Source organism: Mustela nivalis (assembly GCF_964662115.1).
Source record: "Mustela nivalis genome assembly, chromosome: 4".
NCBI lineage: Eukaryota > Metazoa > Chordata > Mammalia > Carnivora > Mustelidae > Mustela > Mustela nivalis.
The window spans coordinates 87,357,858-87,372,355 of record NC_139023.1 but is presented as its reverse complement, the minus strand read 5'-3'; the positions used below and the strand labels follow the sequence as shown (position 1 = coordinate 87,372,355).

Below are 14,498 nucleotides of genomic sequence, written 5' to 3'. Positions count from 1 at the left end.
TTTTAATCATCATGACTCAATGAAGTGCTATTATTTCCCTCCCTCAGAAAAGAAAACTAAAGCTCAGAGAGTTAAATAGTCCAGGAAGGGCAAATAGCTGGTAAGTCACAGAGCCATGATTCAAACCTAAGTAATGTCTGCTTCCTAAGCACATATTCTCCATATATATATGTATTTTATTCAGGCACCCTAAAAACATTTATTAAGCACTACTATTTTCAAAGCCATGCAGTAGGTACTTAGAGGAAACATACAAAGATACTTAAGAAATTGACTCTGCCCACAAGGAACTTCAAGTCTAATTTGAAGACACAAGCTTACATAAAAATTACTATGTACTTCAAATAACAGTAAATAACCCAAGACAGGTAGGAAGAGAAAAGAGAATCAAGGAAGTCTTTAAAATGAAGCTATTGAGTTGAGCCTGGGAGGATAAGCAGAGTTTTGATTTTTTTAAGGCATTTTTTATAGCTTTATTTTTTTTAAGAGTTCTTAAAATTTGTGTGTATGAGAGAGAGAGAGTGCAAGGGAGAGCACAAGCAGGGGTAGCAGCAGACAGAGAGAGAAGCATGCTCTCTGCTGAGCAAGGAGCCCGATGCTGGACTTGATCCTAAGACCCTGAGGTCATGGCCTGAGCCAAAGGCAGACACTTAATAGACTGAGCCACCCAGGAATCCCTAGAGTTTTGATTGTTAAGGAAAGAATATTTAAAGACAGAGAATGGGGAAGAGCAAAGCTATGCTATTATAATAATAGAGAATATGCCAGGAGCATGTTAAATTGTCTGCTATGTTTAAGGTGTGAGGTTTACTGTTGATGAAGGATAGTTGGAAGTCAGGCAGGCAGGGACAAGCTCCGCCTCCACACCCCCAAGGAGAAACCACCCTTAAAAAGATTTTACACCACCCTGAAAGGAGCCCTCTCCACCCTTTCCCATTTGATAGGTGACAAAAACCTGATCGGTTGACAGGCACAGGGATGGTTAGTCAGATTAAAATAGCCTGTCTCGACAAGCCTAAGGGGTTTTTATACCCCTAGACTCAGAAAATTTGGTGGTAACCTTCTTGGATCCTCTCCCTCCTTGGGGAATTTTGTACTATCACTTTGCTATCATTCAATAAACTTTGCTTTGTTTACCACCACTCTTGGTCTGGTCTACCTCTTCATTCTCTGAAGCAGCGTGACCAAGAACTGCGGGCACCAACAGAGAAAAAAATCTGGTAACATTAATGGGAACTCCACCATCACTAAGGACAACTAACCATGAGTAGTGGGCAGCAAGTCTCTCTCTCCCCCCGACTCCCATTTTGTTTGTTGAAACAATGGGCACCCATCACCCATCTAAGAGTGATTAGTGCAACTGCCATTCTCAGTCTTGGGGGGACAGGCTCTCTAGGCTCTTTTCTTCCAACTGATCCCCAACAGAAGCTGGGAATGTTGGTTTGGTAAGGGCTCGGAACTCATTTGGGGACAGATCACCGGATGTAAGGAACCTAGAGAAAACCTCGCAGTAATTGAAGGGCCTGACCAAAGCTACCTTTGGATATCCAAAGATTCTCAGAGGGAATCCAGGCACCCAGAGAGAAACCCCTCTACTATTTGTCAGCTGATTCCTCCCCTAGGAGAACAAGTGGAAAAGCTCAGGATGGTCCCCTGGAGTGGTTTGGGTGGCTCCAAGGGATCTTATTCTGTTCCCTGTTTCTCACTCTTCCTATCATTGGCATTACTAGGACACCTCTCAGACTGGCTATACCACCTTTGTGAAGGATGGCCAAGCACGGCAAAAGAACTAAGATCTAAGACATCTCCCAACTTTACAGTTCCACTGGGGCTTATCCCAGGTGGACTTCCCCTCTCCAGACACCAGAACAATTCTACTAAAAGATGATTAAGTGGCTATGCCAGATAGAAGAAATCTACTAAAAGAAATGTAGTGTATCCATTGACTTTTAAGGGACCCTTAAGGGTTGGGAAACCAGGGTCACTCTCTGGAGGTAGGACCAAACCTGGGTAAGTACCTCAAAGAGAGGACAGTGACTCTGGCTGTCAGTCGCCTGAGCAGCTACAGCCACACATCAAGAAAAGATGAGGAGGAACTAAGGTGGGGGACACCTTTTTCTCTCTTCCCAAGTCTCCCTGATCAACTCTAAGAAACGGAGGTAAGGGATGCCTTTTCCTCTCTTCCTGTAGATGTGTAATTCCCTGACCAAGACCCTTACTCCTTTGGAGTCCCTTCCTGGCATTATAGGCTATAGGAAGAGTATCAGACCCATAAATAGTTCAATATCGTTTACTTGGATGCCTTCCTGGTTGTAACTGAGCTAAGGCAACTCATTTTCTTTTGTTCTGGGGCATGGCCATGATACAAGTTGGAGAATGAGACATGGCCACCTGAGGGACAACGCCTTCCAGATTTTAAAAGGGATGGGGTTGGTGGTGGGGAAAGCGGCTCTTTTTCTTCTGACCTTAGCAATGTAGGACTATTCCCAGCCTCCCTACTGTTCTCTCATCCACATTGTACCACTGGGGAAGGAACAAAAGAACATCACACCCACATCAAAAGCAGACAGGCAAATGGAGTCCACAGGGCAATCCTCACCCTGGCTCCATCCTTCCTAAGGTAAGACTGGGTCCCCTTACCTGTCCCAGCCTATCCTGGAACCCCTGCAGGTGCTGGAGGGCTTTATACTCTGCAAGAAGATGTAGTGCTCAAAGGGGGACCAAGGGGAGGTGCCACTATAAGACCTGAGACAAAGCAGAGGGACCTCAAAGTTTTCCAGACTTGGATGTAATGCTTCTGTTAAGTCAGACCCTCTCCAAAGCAGAAAAACATCAGGTTCTGGCCACTCCTGAAAGATACCAGGATCAAAGACAGTTAAGTTTCCAACTGGAGCCCAGGCTATAAATCCTCAAGACCCCAACTGGGATCCTCTCAAGATCCCAATTAGGATCCTAACAATCCCCTTGGAAACTGGTATCACAATCACTTCCAAGCCCCCACTATAGAGGGATTGAGCGGTCCATGGAGGCTTCTTCCTCATTCATTTCCCAGGGTTAATGGCTATAAATGGAGCCAACTGTGGTTAGTCTACCTCAGGACTGAGACTTTGAGGAATATCCCCAAGTAGTTGCTGAAACTCCATTTGTTTCGGGGAAATTCCCTGTCTTCTCCAGCCTGTCATGGACTGCATATTTCCACTTTGGTGGAAAAAAACATGGCATCTGCTCCTCTGTTGAGCTGACAAGGTTTAGAGCTGGAAACAATTCTTTCTACATGTGCTGAGGGTCAAATAAACTTGTGTTAATGGCAGTTAATCTTGTCTATCGTGAAGTTTTCATGGGTTATTGTTAAGAAAGTTTTGCTTGGGTGATAAATAGGGTTACACCTACATCTTTTCCAAGAATAAATTGCTAAAGCATTGGTTAGGTTTGTGCTTTTAAGGATATTTGGGTCTGCTGGTAAAAAATGGTTAAAGTTTTCATGGGTAATTGTTAAGATAGCTTTGGAAATCTCTGGCAAATGTTATTTGAATCTGTTGGTAAACATGATGCTGTCAACCCAAACTCAGGAAGAAAAGACCAATAGCTTTCTTAGAAAGGTTGAGGCTCTCATTAAGTAGATAGCTATCTCCCCTCATTCTCCCGAGGCCAAGACCATTCTTAAAGACCCAATCGGCCCCAAATATTCAGAAAAAGCTGCGTAAGTTGGCTGTTGGCCCTAAGGGGACCCTAGAAGAGCTCTAATGAGCTCTAATCAGCAGGACTTTTACAATTGGGACCATTCCAGAGTCAAACCCTGGTTCTCAACAGGGAGAGTCAGGAAGAGAAGCTAAAGAGGAAGTATTGAGTCTGGTTGCAGCCTTGCATGCCATTTCCAGTTTGGCCTCCCAAGGCTCTGGCACCAAATGCAATCTCTGTGGCCGCCCCATCCCCTATTGGCAAAAACCAAGGCTCTTGTGGAGGGGGACACTGGAAATCTGAATGCTTTTAGGGACCGCAATCTGCAAGAGCTCAGGTGGCCAGCACCTCTGACTGGGAATGATGGGGACTAGGGCTCTACATCATGGCTCCCCCGAAGCAGTTCAGCATAGGGAACCCAGAGCCTCAGCTAATTCTGGAAATAGAAGGAAAACCAGTCAATTTCCTTCTTGATGCTGGAGCCCCCTTTTCTATTCTACTCTCCACCCTGGGCCAACTGTCCAACCACTGTGTTGTCATTAAGGATGTCTCTGGGCGACCCATCATCAAATTTTGTCACCTTCTGGGATACACCTGGGGAGATGTACTTTTCTCTCACTCTTAATGCCTGAGAGTTCCACAGTTCTCTCAGGTAGAGATTTTAATGCATATTGATAGCCCCTGGGCAAAGTAGCAATTGCCTCCCTTTATTAGAATCTGATATTAATTGCCAGGTCTGGGGAACTCAGGCTGAAGTGGGTCAGGCCTTAAAAGCAGTGTCCATTCCCATACACCTTAAGGACCCCTTCAACTTTCCCTTGACGGAAAGGTTTCTTGGGTATATGAGGAGACTGTTACTTGTGGATACCAGGATATGGAGAAATAGGAAATTCTTCTATTGGTCTATCGGTTGAACAAGGATACCCAGATGGCTAATACACATCTATGAATGTGGGATCCAGAGTTAGAAAAACTTTTAAAAATCTCAAGGCCTTACTCAGTACCCCAGCTTTAAAGGGAATGGCCTTGGGTGCCAGGGAGCTAGCTCAACAGCAAATGGGATATTCAAGCAAAGAGTTGAATCTGATCGTTTGTGGCTACCTGGCATGTCTTGGGGCAGTGGTGGCTGCCCACTCTCTTGATTCCCAAAGCTACGAAGTGCTTGTTAGAGGCTGTCTGGGAAGGCCAACAGCATAGTGCCTGAATTTAAAGCCTGAGTCCACCATTCCAGAGTCAAACCCTGGTCCCCAACAGGGCATTAAACAATCCAATTGTGAACCCAGAGAGGAACTCAAACTAGTTTTGAAGTGACAAGACACAGAAAATGTTACTCTTCCTATATCTTCTATGTCTCACAGAAACCGTGCTGTACTCAGTCTTGCACTGTGTTTTGAGCCTTGGCTTTTAAATGCCCTAACCTGCTTTACAGGGAGCCTCACATGGAGGTTGAACCGGTATCTATAAGGGACCCCTCGATAGGTCAGGACGAGAGGAACCCTGACTGCCACTCTCCAACCAGCCCCTAACCAGCAGGAAGTAGCTATGATGTCATTGCCCTTTTCCCCTAACATAAGTTAAAGGTACCTCTTCAGAGGGGGGAATTATGGGTAAATAAGTATGAGGGTAACCCTCTCGGTCCCCTCCCTCTTTGGGAGTTTTGTACTACTGCTCAATAAACTTCGCTTTGCTGACCACCAGACAAAAACAAAAACAAAAATGGGGCACCTAGCTGGTTCAGTTGGTTAAGTGTCTGCCTTTGGCTCAGGTCATGATCCCAGGGTCCTTGGATCGAGCCCTATATGGGGCTCCTTACTCAGTGGGGAGTCTGCCTCCCACTCTCCCTACCCATAGTCTCTTGCGCACAGGCCCTCTCTCTCTCAAAATCTTAAAAAAAGAAAACATGAGGGTACAAGGTCAAAGAGCAGACAGAAAAATAGCCTTACCCAAGAAGTAGATAATTTCACATTCAGAGATAGGAACAAAGAGAAGGAAAATTTAGCCTCTACTCTATTCAGAAACAGAAATTATGGAAGCCTATGGGAGATGAATGAGTAGTGACAGTGAAGGGGCAGGACTGCAAATAGGAGCTTAAGAGTGTAGAAAAACATGACCTTCACCTTTTAATATGATAGCTTCAAAGTCCTATATGTTCTTAACTCTCAAGTTCTGAGCCATTTCCCATTTTGCTTTAAGAAATTCAACTGGAATTTTTATTGGAAATAAATTTTATTGGAATTATGATAAATGTTTGAGACAATTTGGTAAGGAATGCCATGTTTACAATGGTCTTCATATTGATGACTATAGAATATATTACTCCACTTAAGTCTTTTATGTCAATAAAATTTTAAAGTTTTCTTCATGTAAGTAAGTTCTGTATATTTCTAATGAATATTCCTACATTTCTAATGAATATTCCTACAGATTTTTATATGGATATTTTGTTATTATTGCTACTTTGAAAGGGTCTTTTCAAATTTATTTTCTAACTGGTTATTGTGGAGAATAGGAAAGACTGATCTTTCATATTCATCTTTATTCAATCATTTTTTAAGCTCATTAATTCAATTTGTTTTTCTAAGATTCTCTTGGGCAGAACAGGTTTTCAATCACATTATTCTGAAGTTATTTCTGCCTTAAATGAAAAATTAGAAGCTCCATTTATATAAAAACATTTGTGAAATAAGTTTTAATTACCTGTAGGTACTTTCAAGTTGTGTATCCAGGAAGGTGTTCTGAAAGTAAAATGTCACACATTCTCCTGCTGGAGGTTTTTCAGGAACTTCAGGCAGGCAAAACACCACCCAGGAGTGAACTTCAGCAAAACTGAACTGGCCCGTTAAAGTCAGTGTATTCATGGGTCTGTAATTTAATAGTGGAGGTACACATTTGTGTGTGGGACTAAATGGAGGTAATTTATGTACACAACACATGAACAAACAGAATTCTGCAATAGTGGTTAAACAAGTATAAAAGTATCCACAAAGAATTTCATGGAAAAAGGAATGCTCGCATCTGTGCTTTTAATATTCAATTAACAGAATAGCTTTACAAATAAAATTCAGTTTATTCAGGTAGACTTCATTGTTTAAAAGTTCATCTATATAAACTACAAAACACACTTACACAATTTCCTGAAGGAAAGAATCAGCATAATGTGAAGGCAAGGAATTGGGCTTTCAAGTAAAATAGGCATGGATTTGAAACCTTGCTCCATTATTTAGTAGTTGTTTACTAGCTCTGAGCCATTGGACAAGTTAGAGAAAAATACCTGCTATCTTGCAGCGATATGCAATAATACTTTCTGTTTTGCAAATTCACACACAGACAGACATATGCACATATACACAAAAGGCTGTAAAATAAATTTAAAATAAATCAATTGGATAATTATAAACAGTTAAGAAAACGCAAAGTTTAAGGGATTAAAGATTCAGGAATTTTAAGAGGATACAGGATTAAGGAATCTAAGAACTAGAAGGGGCTTGTGATATCAGCCAGACCAGCACTTTCATTTGCAGATAAGTAAACTATAACCCAAAGAAATTAAATGCTATTCCCAATGCCAAAGAAAAACATTAGATAAAATAAAAGATTATAATCTTAGTCTCTTTATTCCTAGTTTGCTGTTCTTTCCAGCACACCATGCATGCTACCTTCACTAACAACAACTTAGACTTTAAAACAGGAAGACACCGCAAAGAGCATCTATTTAATGTTTTCCAAAAATCTTCCTTAGGAATATTTTTCCCTTACATCTTATTTAAATTACATATCTTTAAAATTACAAACTGCAATAGAAAAAAATATGGACTTTGGTTTCTAATCATAGTAACTGTTTCCTGTCAGCAAGTTACTTTTCCAAGACTCCATTTCTCATTTGTAAATTGGAGACATTACTACCTGTCTTGCTTACTGTCAGACTTAAATGATATTGCCTATGCACAATGTACAGCTGAGAGAAAAATATTTAGTAACGGTTATTTCTTTCTCTTTTTCATTTAAGCCCATGCCCTCTCATCTTTAGGAAAGAAAATGAAAAACTACCAATAGGAGGATGCTTAAATTGAAAAAGCAGTCAGAAATAAGGGACTATCATAACCAACTGCTTTAATCCCTGAGGTGAAATAGAAAGCAAATATAATGTTTGAGGCTAATATTATAAGATCCCATTCACAGAGCAACTCAAATTCTAAATCATATTTATTCATCATAGGTATTTGGGGGAGAGAGCTATTACTCTACTGATAGCAGAATGGTAATAAATGAGAAAAATAGGAAAGTTCAACTCAAACAACCTTTAAAAGAAGACCAATCTTATATTAAAAAATATGAATCCATACTGTTTAAATATTTAATTTTTAAAATGTATAAACAGCTACTGGAATTTATACTGTAAAAATCAGAAGGAAGTTTATTTGCATTACAGAATATCCTAAAAAATAAATTCCTACCTCCTTTGTCCTACCTGTCATGATCAATAAAGTGAGTTCTTTGATGAAGTGAAAGGGGTTTGATAAGGTATTGGCGGACCTGACAGGTTTTAGGTTGAATCCTTGGAGTCACGTATGCTTGAAGTGTGCCATACTGGCCTTCAATTGAACGAATCTGATTTAACACAAAAGAGCAAAGAAAATAAAAATAATCTAGCAGCATAACTTAAATGTTATCTTAAAAATGCTCAACAGAAGTAATCAAGTAATTAGACCTTAATATCCTCTGTAATATTCTGAAGTAAATAATGACATTCTATTAAACAACTACTTTTTACCTAGAGTAAAGGAAAAATTTAAAAGATTTTGGCTGTGAAAAGCAAACTTTATAAAAGTTATCCCCATCACATACATTTAGGTGATCTGTCTACACTTAACAGTGCTATGCTGTTCCAAAAAACAGATTCTCACATACTACCCACCACATCTAAAAACAAAGGTATATATTTCATAAGATTCACATAAAAAATGGTTAGAATTTACATTTTTGTTGAGGGGATAAGTGAGTTTTTCAAATAACTAAAACTTAAATGGAATACTTCATTTCGCATGAGGGTATTACAGCATACTTATTGTTATAAAAATCTATTGACAGAGGGGCGCCTGGGTGGCTTAGTTGGTTAAGTGTCGCTCTCAGCTCCGGTCAGGATCTCAAGGACCTGTGATTGAGCCCCCTGTTGGGCTTCCTGCTCCATGGGGAGTCTGCTTCTTCCTCTATCCCTCCCATCGCTGTGCTCTCTCTCTTTCTCTCAAAATGTTTAAGAAAAAAAAATCTACTGACAGAAAAAATGTTACCAAGAACTTAATTCTTAATTTTCTATGAAAACAGAGAAGTATATACCATCTAAATATTACATATTTGGATTAGGAAGTTCTTTTGAGCTATTTTAAATATACCTGGTTGGATATCCTGAGAAATCAGAACATTTACCAGAAAATAATAATTCATTAAACTGTGAAGAGCTAATCTTAGAGGAGTTAGAAAGTTGTCCAGCTTCTCCCTCCTGGCCTACTTTCTGCTCCTCTCACTTCACATTCATGAGATAGACTGTAGTACTTGTATTACAATGGTAACTTCTCTAACCTAGCTGATATTTTAATTCATAGTTTTCTTAGCATGTTGCAGTGGTGGGGGGTGGCATGGCAGCAAATCAATGTTTTACCTCAACATAAATAAAAGTTTAAAGCAAGGTTTTTTGCATATGTTACACTGCAAATATTGCTCTAAATGAAAACAGGAAAGATAAAAAGATAAAAAATGAAAATACAGACAAGAAATAAAAAATACATCTGATACAGCTATATTTCAGGGTTTCTTTTTAAAAGGTAAGTTTACACTGGCACGTAATTTTTTCCACTATGAAAAATCATATTGCTTTTCTTGAATATAACAATTCATATTCATTATTAAAAATATAAATAAAGAAAAATTAGGATGAACATATAAGTCACCAAAATCCTGCCACCCAGAGATGATCATTATTGCTATTTTGTAGTCATGCCTTCATACATTCCTCTATGCAGATGTACAAAAACTAAAGTAAAATATCATATGAATAAATTCTATTTATATTATAGACATCTTTATTTTTATTTCTAATATCACTTTTTCCCCTTTGCTTCTCCTAATGTCATCACATCCCACCCACTAACATCCCACCCATGCTCTCCCCTACTGCATAATCTATCGGACCAGAGAAGTGTGTTTCTTTTCATACCTTTCTTTCATATATAAGGATTTTATGCACATTTTGTTTTTCATGAAATTCACTCCATGTTAACAGGAATAGATCAGTGAATTTTTTATTGCAGCTGTGCTATATTCCATGGAAAATGTTATAAACAATTATTTATTCAACCATTCAATTATTAAATATTCACTCTGGTTCCACTTTTCTGCCTCTACAAACAATGCCGCAGTTAATTAAGTACATATCTTTCTGTATATTATTGTAATTTTATTGCTATAAAATAGATTCCTCCAAATAGGACTATTGCCTATTTTTCTAAAGTGGCTATAACAATTTTTATTTTCTTCAGCTATGATTGAGAGTGTCCTTTTTCTCAACCCTGCCATCTGGTGATGTTGCTTTTTAAAGTTTTTTGCCAATCTGCTAGATCCAGAAAATGTTTTTTGTTTATTTTCATTTGAATTTCCCTAACAATAAGGTAGAACATTTTCTTTTAATATTTCTTAGCTATTTTGACTCCTTGTATGAACTGTCTATCCATATTCTTTGCCTACTTTCCTTACTGGGTAGTCTTTTTTATTGATTAATAAAGTTATAGGCAGTCTTTATATTTTTTTGATATTCACCCATTACCTAGAAGACAACTACATTTTGTTATTAAAAATAATTAGGCACTTAACTCATCTGAATTTATTTTTTATAAATGGTATTAAGTTAGGAATCTACTTAATTTTCTTTCAGATAGATGCCAATTGTGTCAACACCAATTTTTAAATAGGAAATGTAATTTAATAGAATTTTTCCCTACATAAAAATGCCATGCAGAGTACCTAGGCAGGTTGAGCATCTTGCCTTCGGCTCAGGTTATGGTCCTGAGGTCCTGGAATTTAGTCCTGCATTGGGCTCCCTGCTCAGCAGGGAGTCTGCTTCTCCCTCTCCCACTCCCCCTGCTTGTGTTCCCTTTCTGGCTGTTTCTTTCTGTCAAATAAATAAATAAGATTAAAAAAAAAAAAAGTCATGCATTAAATTTCTATAAATGTGTAGTGGGCTCTTTCTAGACTATTCTGTTGTAGCCCTATTTAATTAGGCCTTGTAAATACCCTACATTATTTTTATTATAGTAGTTTTTTGGTACATTTTACCATATGGCAAGTTAAGTTCCACCTTTTTCTTCTTTTTCTCACATCTATTATCGCATCCAATTTTAAAAAAAGAACACAGCTTTTTAATATTTTTAGGCCTACTTCCCAATTTAATGGCACAGTCTTGTTCAGTGGAAATGTAATTTAAAATGCTTAATTAAGTTACATAAAAAATTATTCCAGTTTTTAATTTTTCTTTCAAAATACACAAAAGGGAACTTATGTAGACTAAAATAAATTGTTTAGGAAAAAACCCTACATTTCACTGGAATTTCCTTAACTAGATGTGAAAAAGTTATTATGTAACAGCATCTCTCTTGAAAAAAAAAACAGGCTTTGAGTCTGAACATCATCAACACTATGATAAAAGTTGTAGTCCTTAATATTTAGATCATAAATAAATCAAAAATAATTTTTTAAAAACCTCACACAAACCAAATAACTAAAATACATTTGTGTGCTATAATCTTTAATTATAATTATAACTAAATTATAAAATTATAAATTATAAAATTAAATTAAAATCCCTTTTAATTATAAAAGAGATAATGTTACTAAATTCCTAAAAAAAACATTAAAAGATTTTGTCTAGAATAGATGGTAATCAATAACTTTGGAAATCTGGGTGGTAGGAAAATATAGGGCAAATGCTCAGATACTTCAATAACCAAATTATGGACCATGACTGAATCAAACAAACTATAGAAACAAGAATCAGTGAAATCTAAATACTGAATATTTGATGATACTAAGGAATTATTGTTAATTTTCAATAACTGTCAATTAACAATAATTTCCAATTATTGTTAATCAACAATAATTAATTTTCATTAGGTGTGATAACAGTATTGTGGTTATGTTTTAACAAATAGTTCTCATCTTTTGGACATATGTACTGAAATATTTACAAATGAAATTATGAAATATCTTGTATTTGCTTCAAAATAATTTAGAATGGACAGTGACAGTATAAACAAGAATGCCATGAGTTGATGACTGTTGAAGATTAAGTTATTACCTTTATGTATGTTTGAAACTTTTCCATAATAGAGTATTAGAAAAAAAAAAATTCCACTCAGAGGAAATTCAGGATGGGTAATTTTAGAGAAGTCAATAGCAGAGATAATGGTTGGGGCTGAGTTAAAACATTAATGGTCATCCAAAAGTCTTTACTCCAAAATGACTCATTTCAGGGAGAAAATAATATAAAGAGACGATATCATAGCAAGGTATAGCATAGGGAAGAAAAGTTCAAGCTTTCAATTAAAGGTAATTTCAAACGTTTTTACCTTGAGTTCCAGCCTTGTGGTATTTGCCTGGCACCGATAAGTAGCGAGAAGAAAATTGTCATTTGACTGGGAAAAATTAAAAGTTGAGGAAGAAGGATGAATTCACGTTTTTAATAATAAAAACATCAACAATAATAATGGTTACCATTTACTAAGCACAATATCATTTGGGTGACACTCAAGATAACGGCTATTTTTATTCTTGCAAACAACCCTATGTGAAGTTTTACTAAGTAAGTTTTAACAGATACAGAAATAGCAGCATTACAGGTTAATAAAATCTCCCAAAAGCTAGTAAGTAATGAAATTAGAATACAAATTCCTATCTTTTAAGACTCTAAAGCTCATGCTCTTTCCATCCTGATCTTCTACAATAACATTTAAATATTAACTGTCCTAAAAATTTAACTGACAGCACACACTTCTAATGTTTATATCAAAAGACAAAAACATCAGTGTTTCAGGCTGTCTTTGACTTTAACAAATACTTATAGAGGACTAAGAAATATCTCCTCTCTGAATTTCCAGCAAATAGCACAGTTCCAGGGACGATAGTGTAAACATTCAATACATGCTTGTTGAAATAAAATTGGAGAGGTTATTTCAAATATTACTTCCTGAACCCAAATATTAAACTACTAAAAATAGAGAAATAGATCTGTGTGCAGGAATTTCAAAAACAGAGCAACATGAAATATTTAGTACTCAATTTTCATGTACTGCTATTTCCCTATTTTTAATAAATAACTGAATAAAAAGATAATATTAAAAAGAAAATTTGAGCATTTTAATTTCAAATCACTTAAATTTAGTAAACACAGAATATCAGTCCACCTAAAAATAAATATGCTTTCATATGAGTAAAAAAAATGTTACATACTTAAGTATTTATGGCTAAGATGATAAAGATTAAAATATATGAAAGTTCTGGGATTAGGTTTGGGATGGGAGAGGGAGAACAGCATAAAACAAGATTGGTCATTTGTTGAAGTTAATGATGAGTACATGGAGGTTATTACACTACTGTCTCTACTTCTGTATATACTTGAACCTCTATAACAAGGTTTTTTTTAAAGCCATCATTAGAGAAAATAGGTTTTAAATTAGTATAAAATACTCATTTTGAAGAATCCTGCAGTGTGGTAATAAAATAGGTTAATCTTTTACAGCAACTAGGAAATTAAAATTTTAAGATCAAGATCTTTTTTTAAAAGATTTTCTTTATTTGAGAGGGAGAGAGAAAGAGAGAGAGAGCACAGAGGAGGAGCGAGAGGAAGAAGCAGGCTCATTGCTCAGCAGGGAGCCCGATGTGGGGCTTAATCCTAGGACCTGAGATCATAACCTGAGCTGAAGGCAGACGCCCAACCGATTGAGCCACCCAGGTGCCCTAAGATCAACTTGATTTTTTAAATGAAAATAATTATGTAGGCCCAATCTCTTATGTTTTATTCTTAAACAGGGATGACAAATATGATACATATAAAATACAACTTGTAAAATCTCTTATCAAAAAATTTTTCTGTAAAATTATATTAAAAACTATTCCCTAATATAGCTATCAGCTTTGTTCTGCATCTACTCTTTTTATTCCTCCTTTTTTTGTGTGTATAACTACATGTCAACTCCAGTCACCATTTCTTGCTCAGGTTTGCCTTCTTCAATACAACTACTCCAGACTTTTTCTTTACCCTAACTTCTCTTTAGGAGCCACACTTAGGTCTACAGCCATACCACCCTGAACGCGCCCGATCTCGTCTGATCGCGGAAGCTAAGCAGGGTCAGGCCTGGTTAGTACTTGGATGGGAGGAGCCACACTTAGATCTGAGAATGCTAGTCAGCTAGTACTAAGCAAAAAGAAGTGACAGAGTAAGCATATCCAAAAACTCTGACACAATCTCATCCAAGGTACTTTGCACATGGTAAGTACTCAACAAATGTCTACTCCATAAAGGTTAAGCAAGATTCAACAAGCCCAGAAAAGGTGAAAAAGAATGGGGAGAAGGAACAGACCATGTTCAAATGTAGGATGTGTGAAACTATACAGCATTTTCAAGAAATTTTAAGAACTTCAGTTTGGCAGAAATAATATGCATGGGAGGGAAGGTAGCAGCTGGTAAGAGATAAGCAAGAGATATAATCAAGAGCTGAATCATAGAAAGTTGTTATGCCACAGTGAGAAATCTAGACTTACATGTCGCAGGAAAT

The 14,498-nt window shown here is 37.1% G+C and overlaps 1 protein-coding gene across 1 annotated transcript in view; it reads right to left on the bottom strand.

The window, feature by feature from the left end:
• The window catches only part of BBS7 (Bardet-Biedl syndrome 7), a 44,343-nt gene that overhangs the window by 7,524 nt on the left and 22,321 nt on the right, over positions 1 to 14,498 (bottom strand). Inside the window, exons 13-15 of the mRNA XM_082726784.1 lie at positions 12,294 to 12,359; positions 8,147 to 8,286; positions 6,376 to 6,540 (exon numbers count right to left, since the gene is read on the bottom strand). Coding sequence (XP_082582910.1) covers positions 6,376 to 6,540; positions 8,147 to 8,286; positions 12,294 to 12,359 — 371 coding nt within the window. The remainder of the gene's footprint in view (positions 1 to 6,375; positions 6,541 to 8,146; positions 8,287 to 12,293; positions 12,360 to 14,498) is intronic.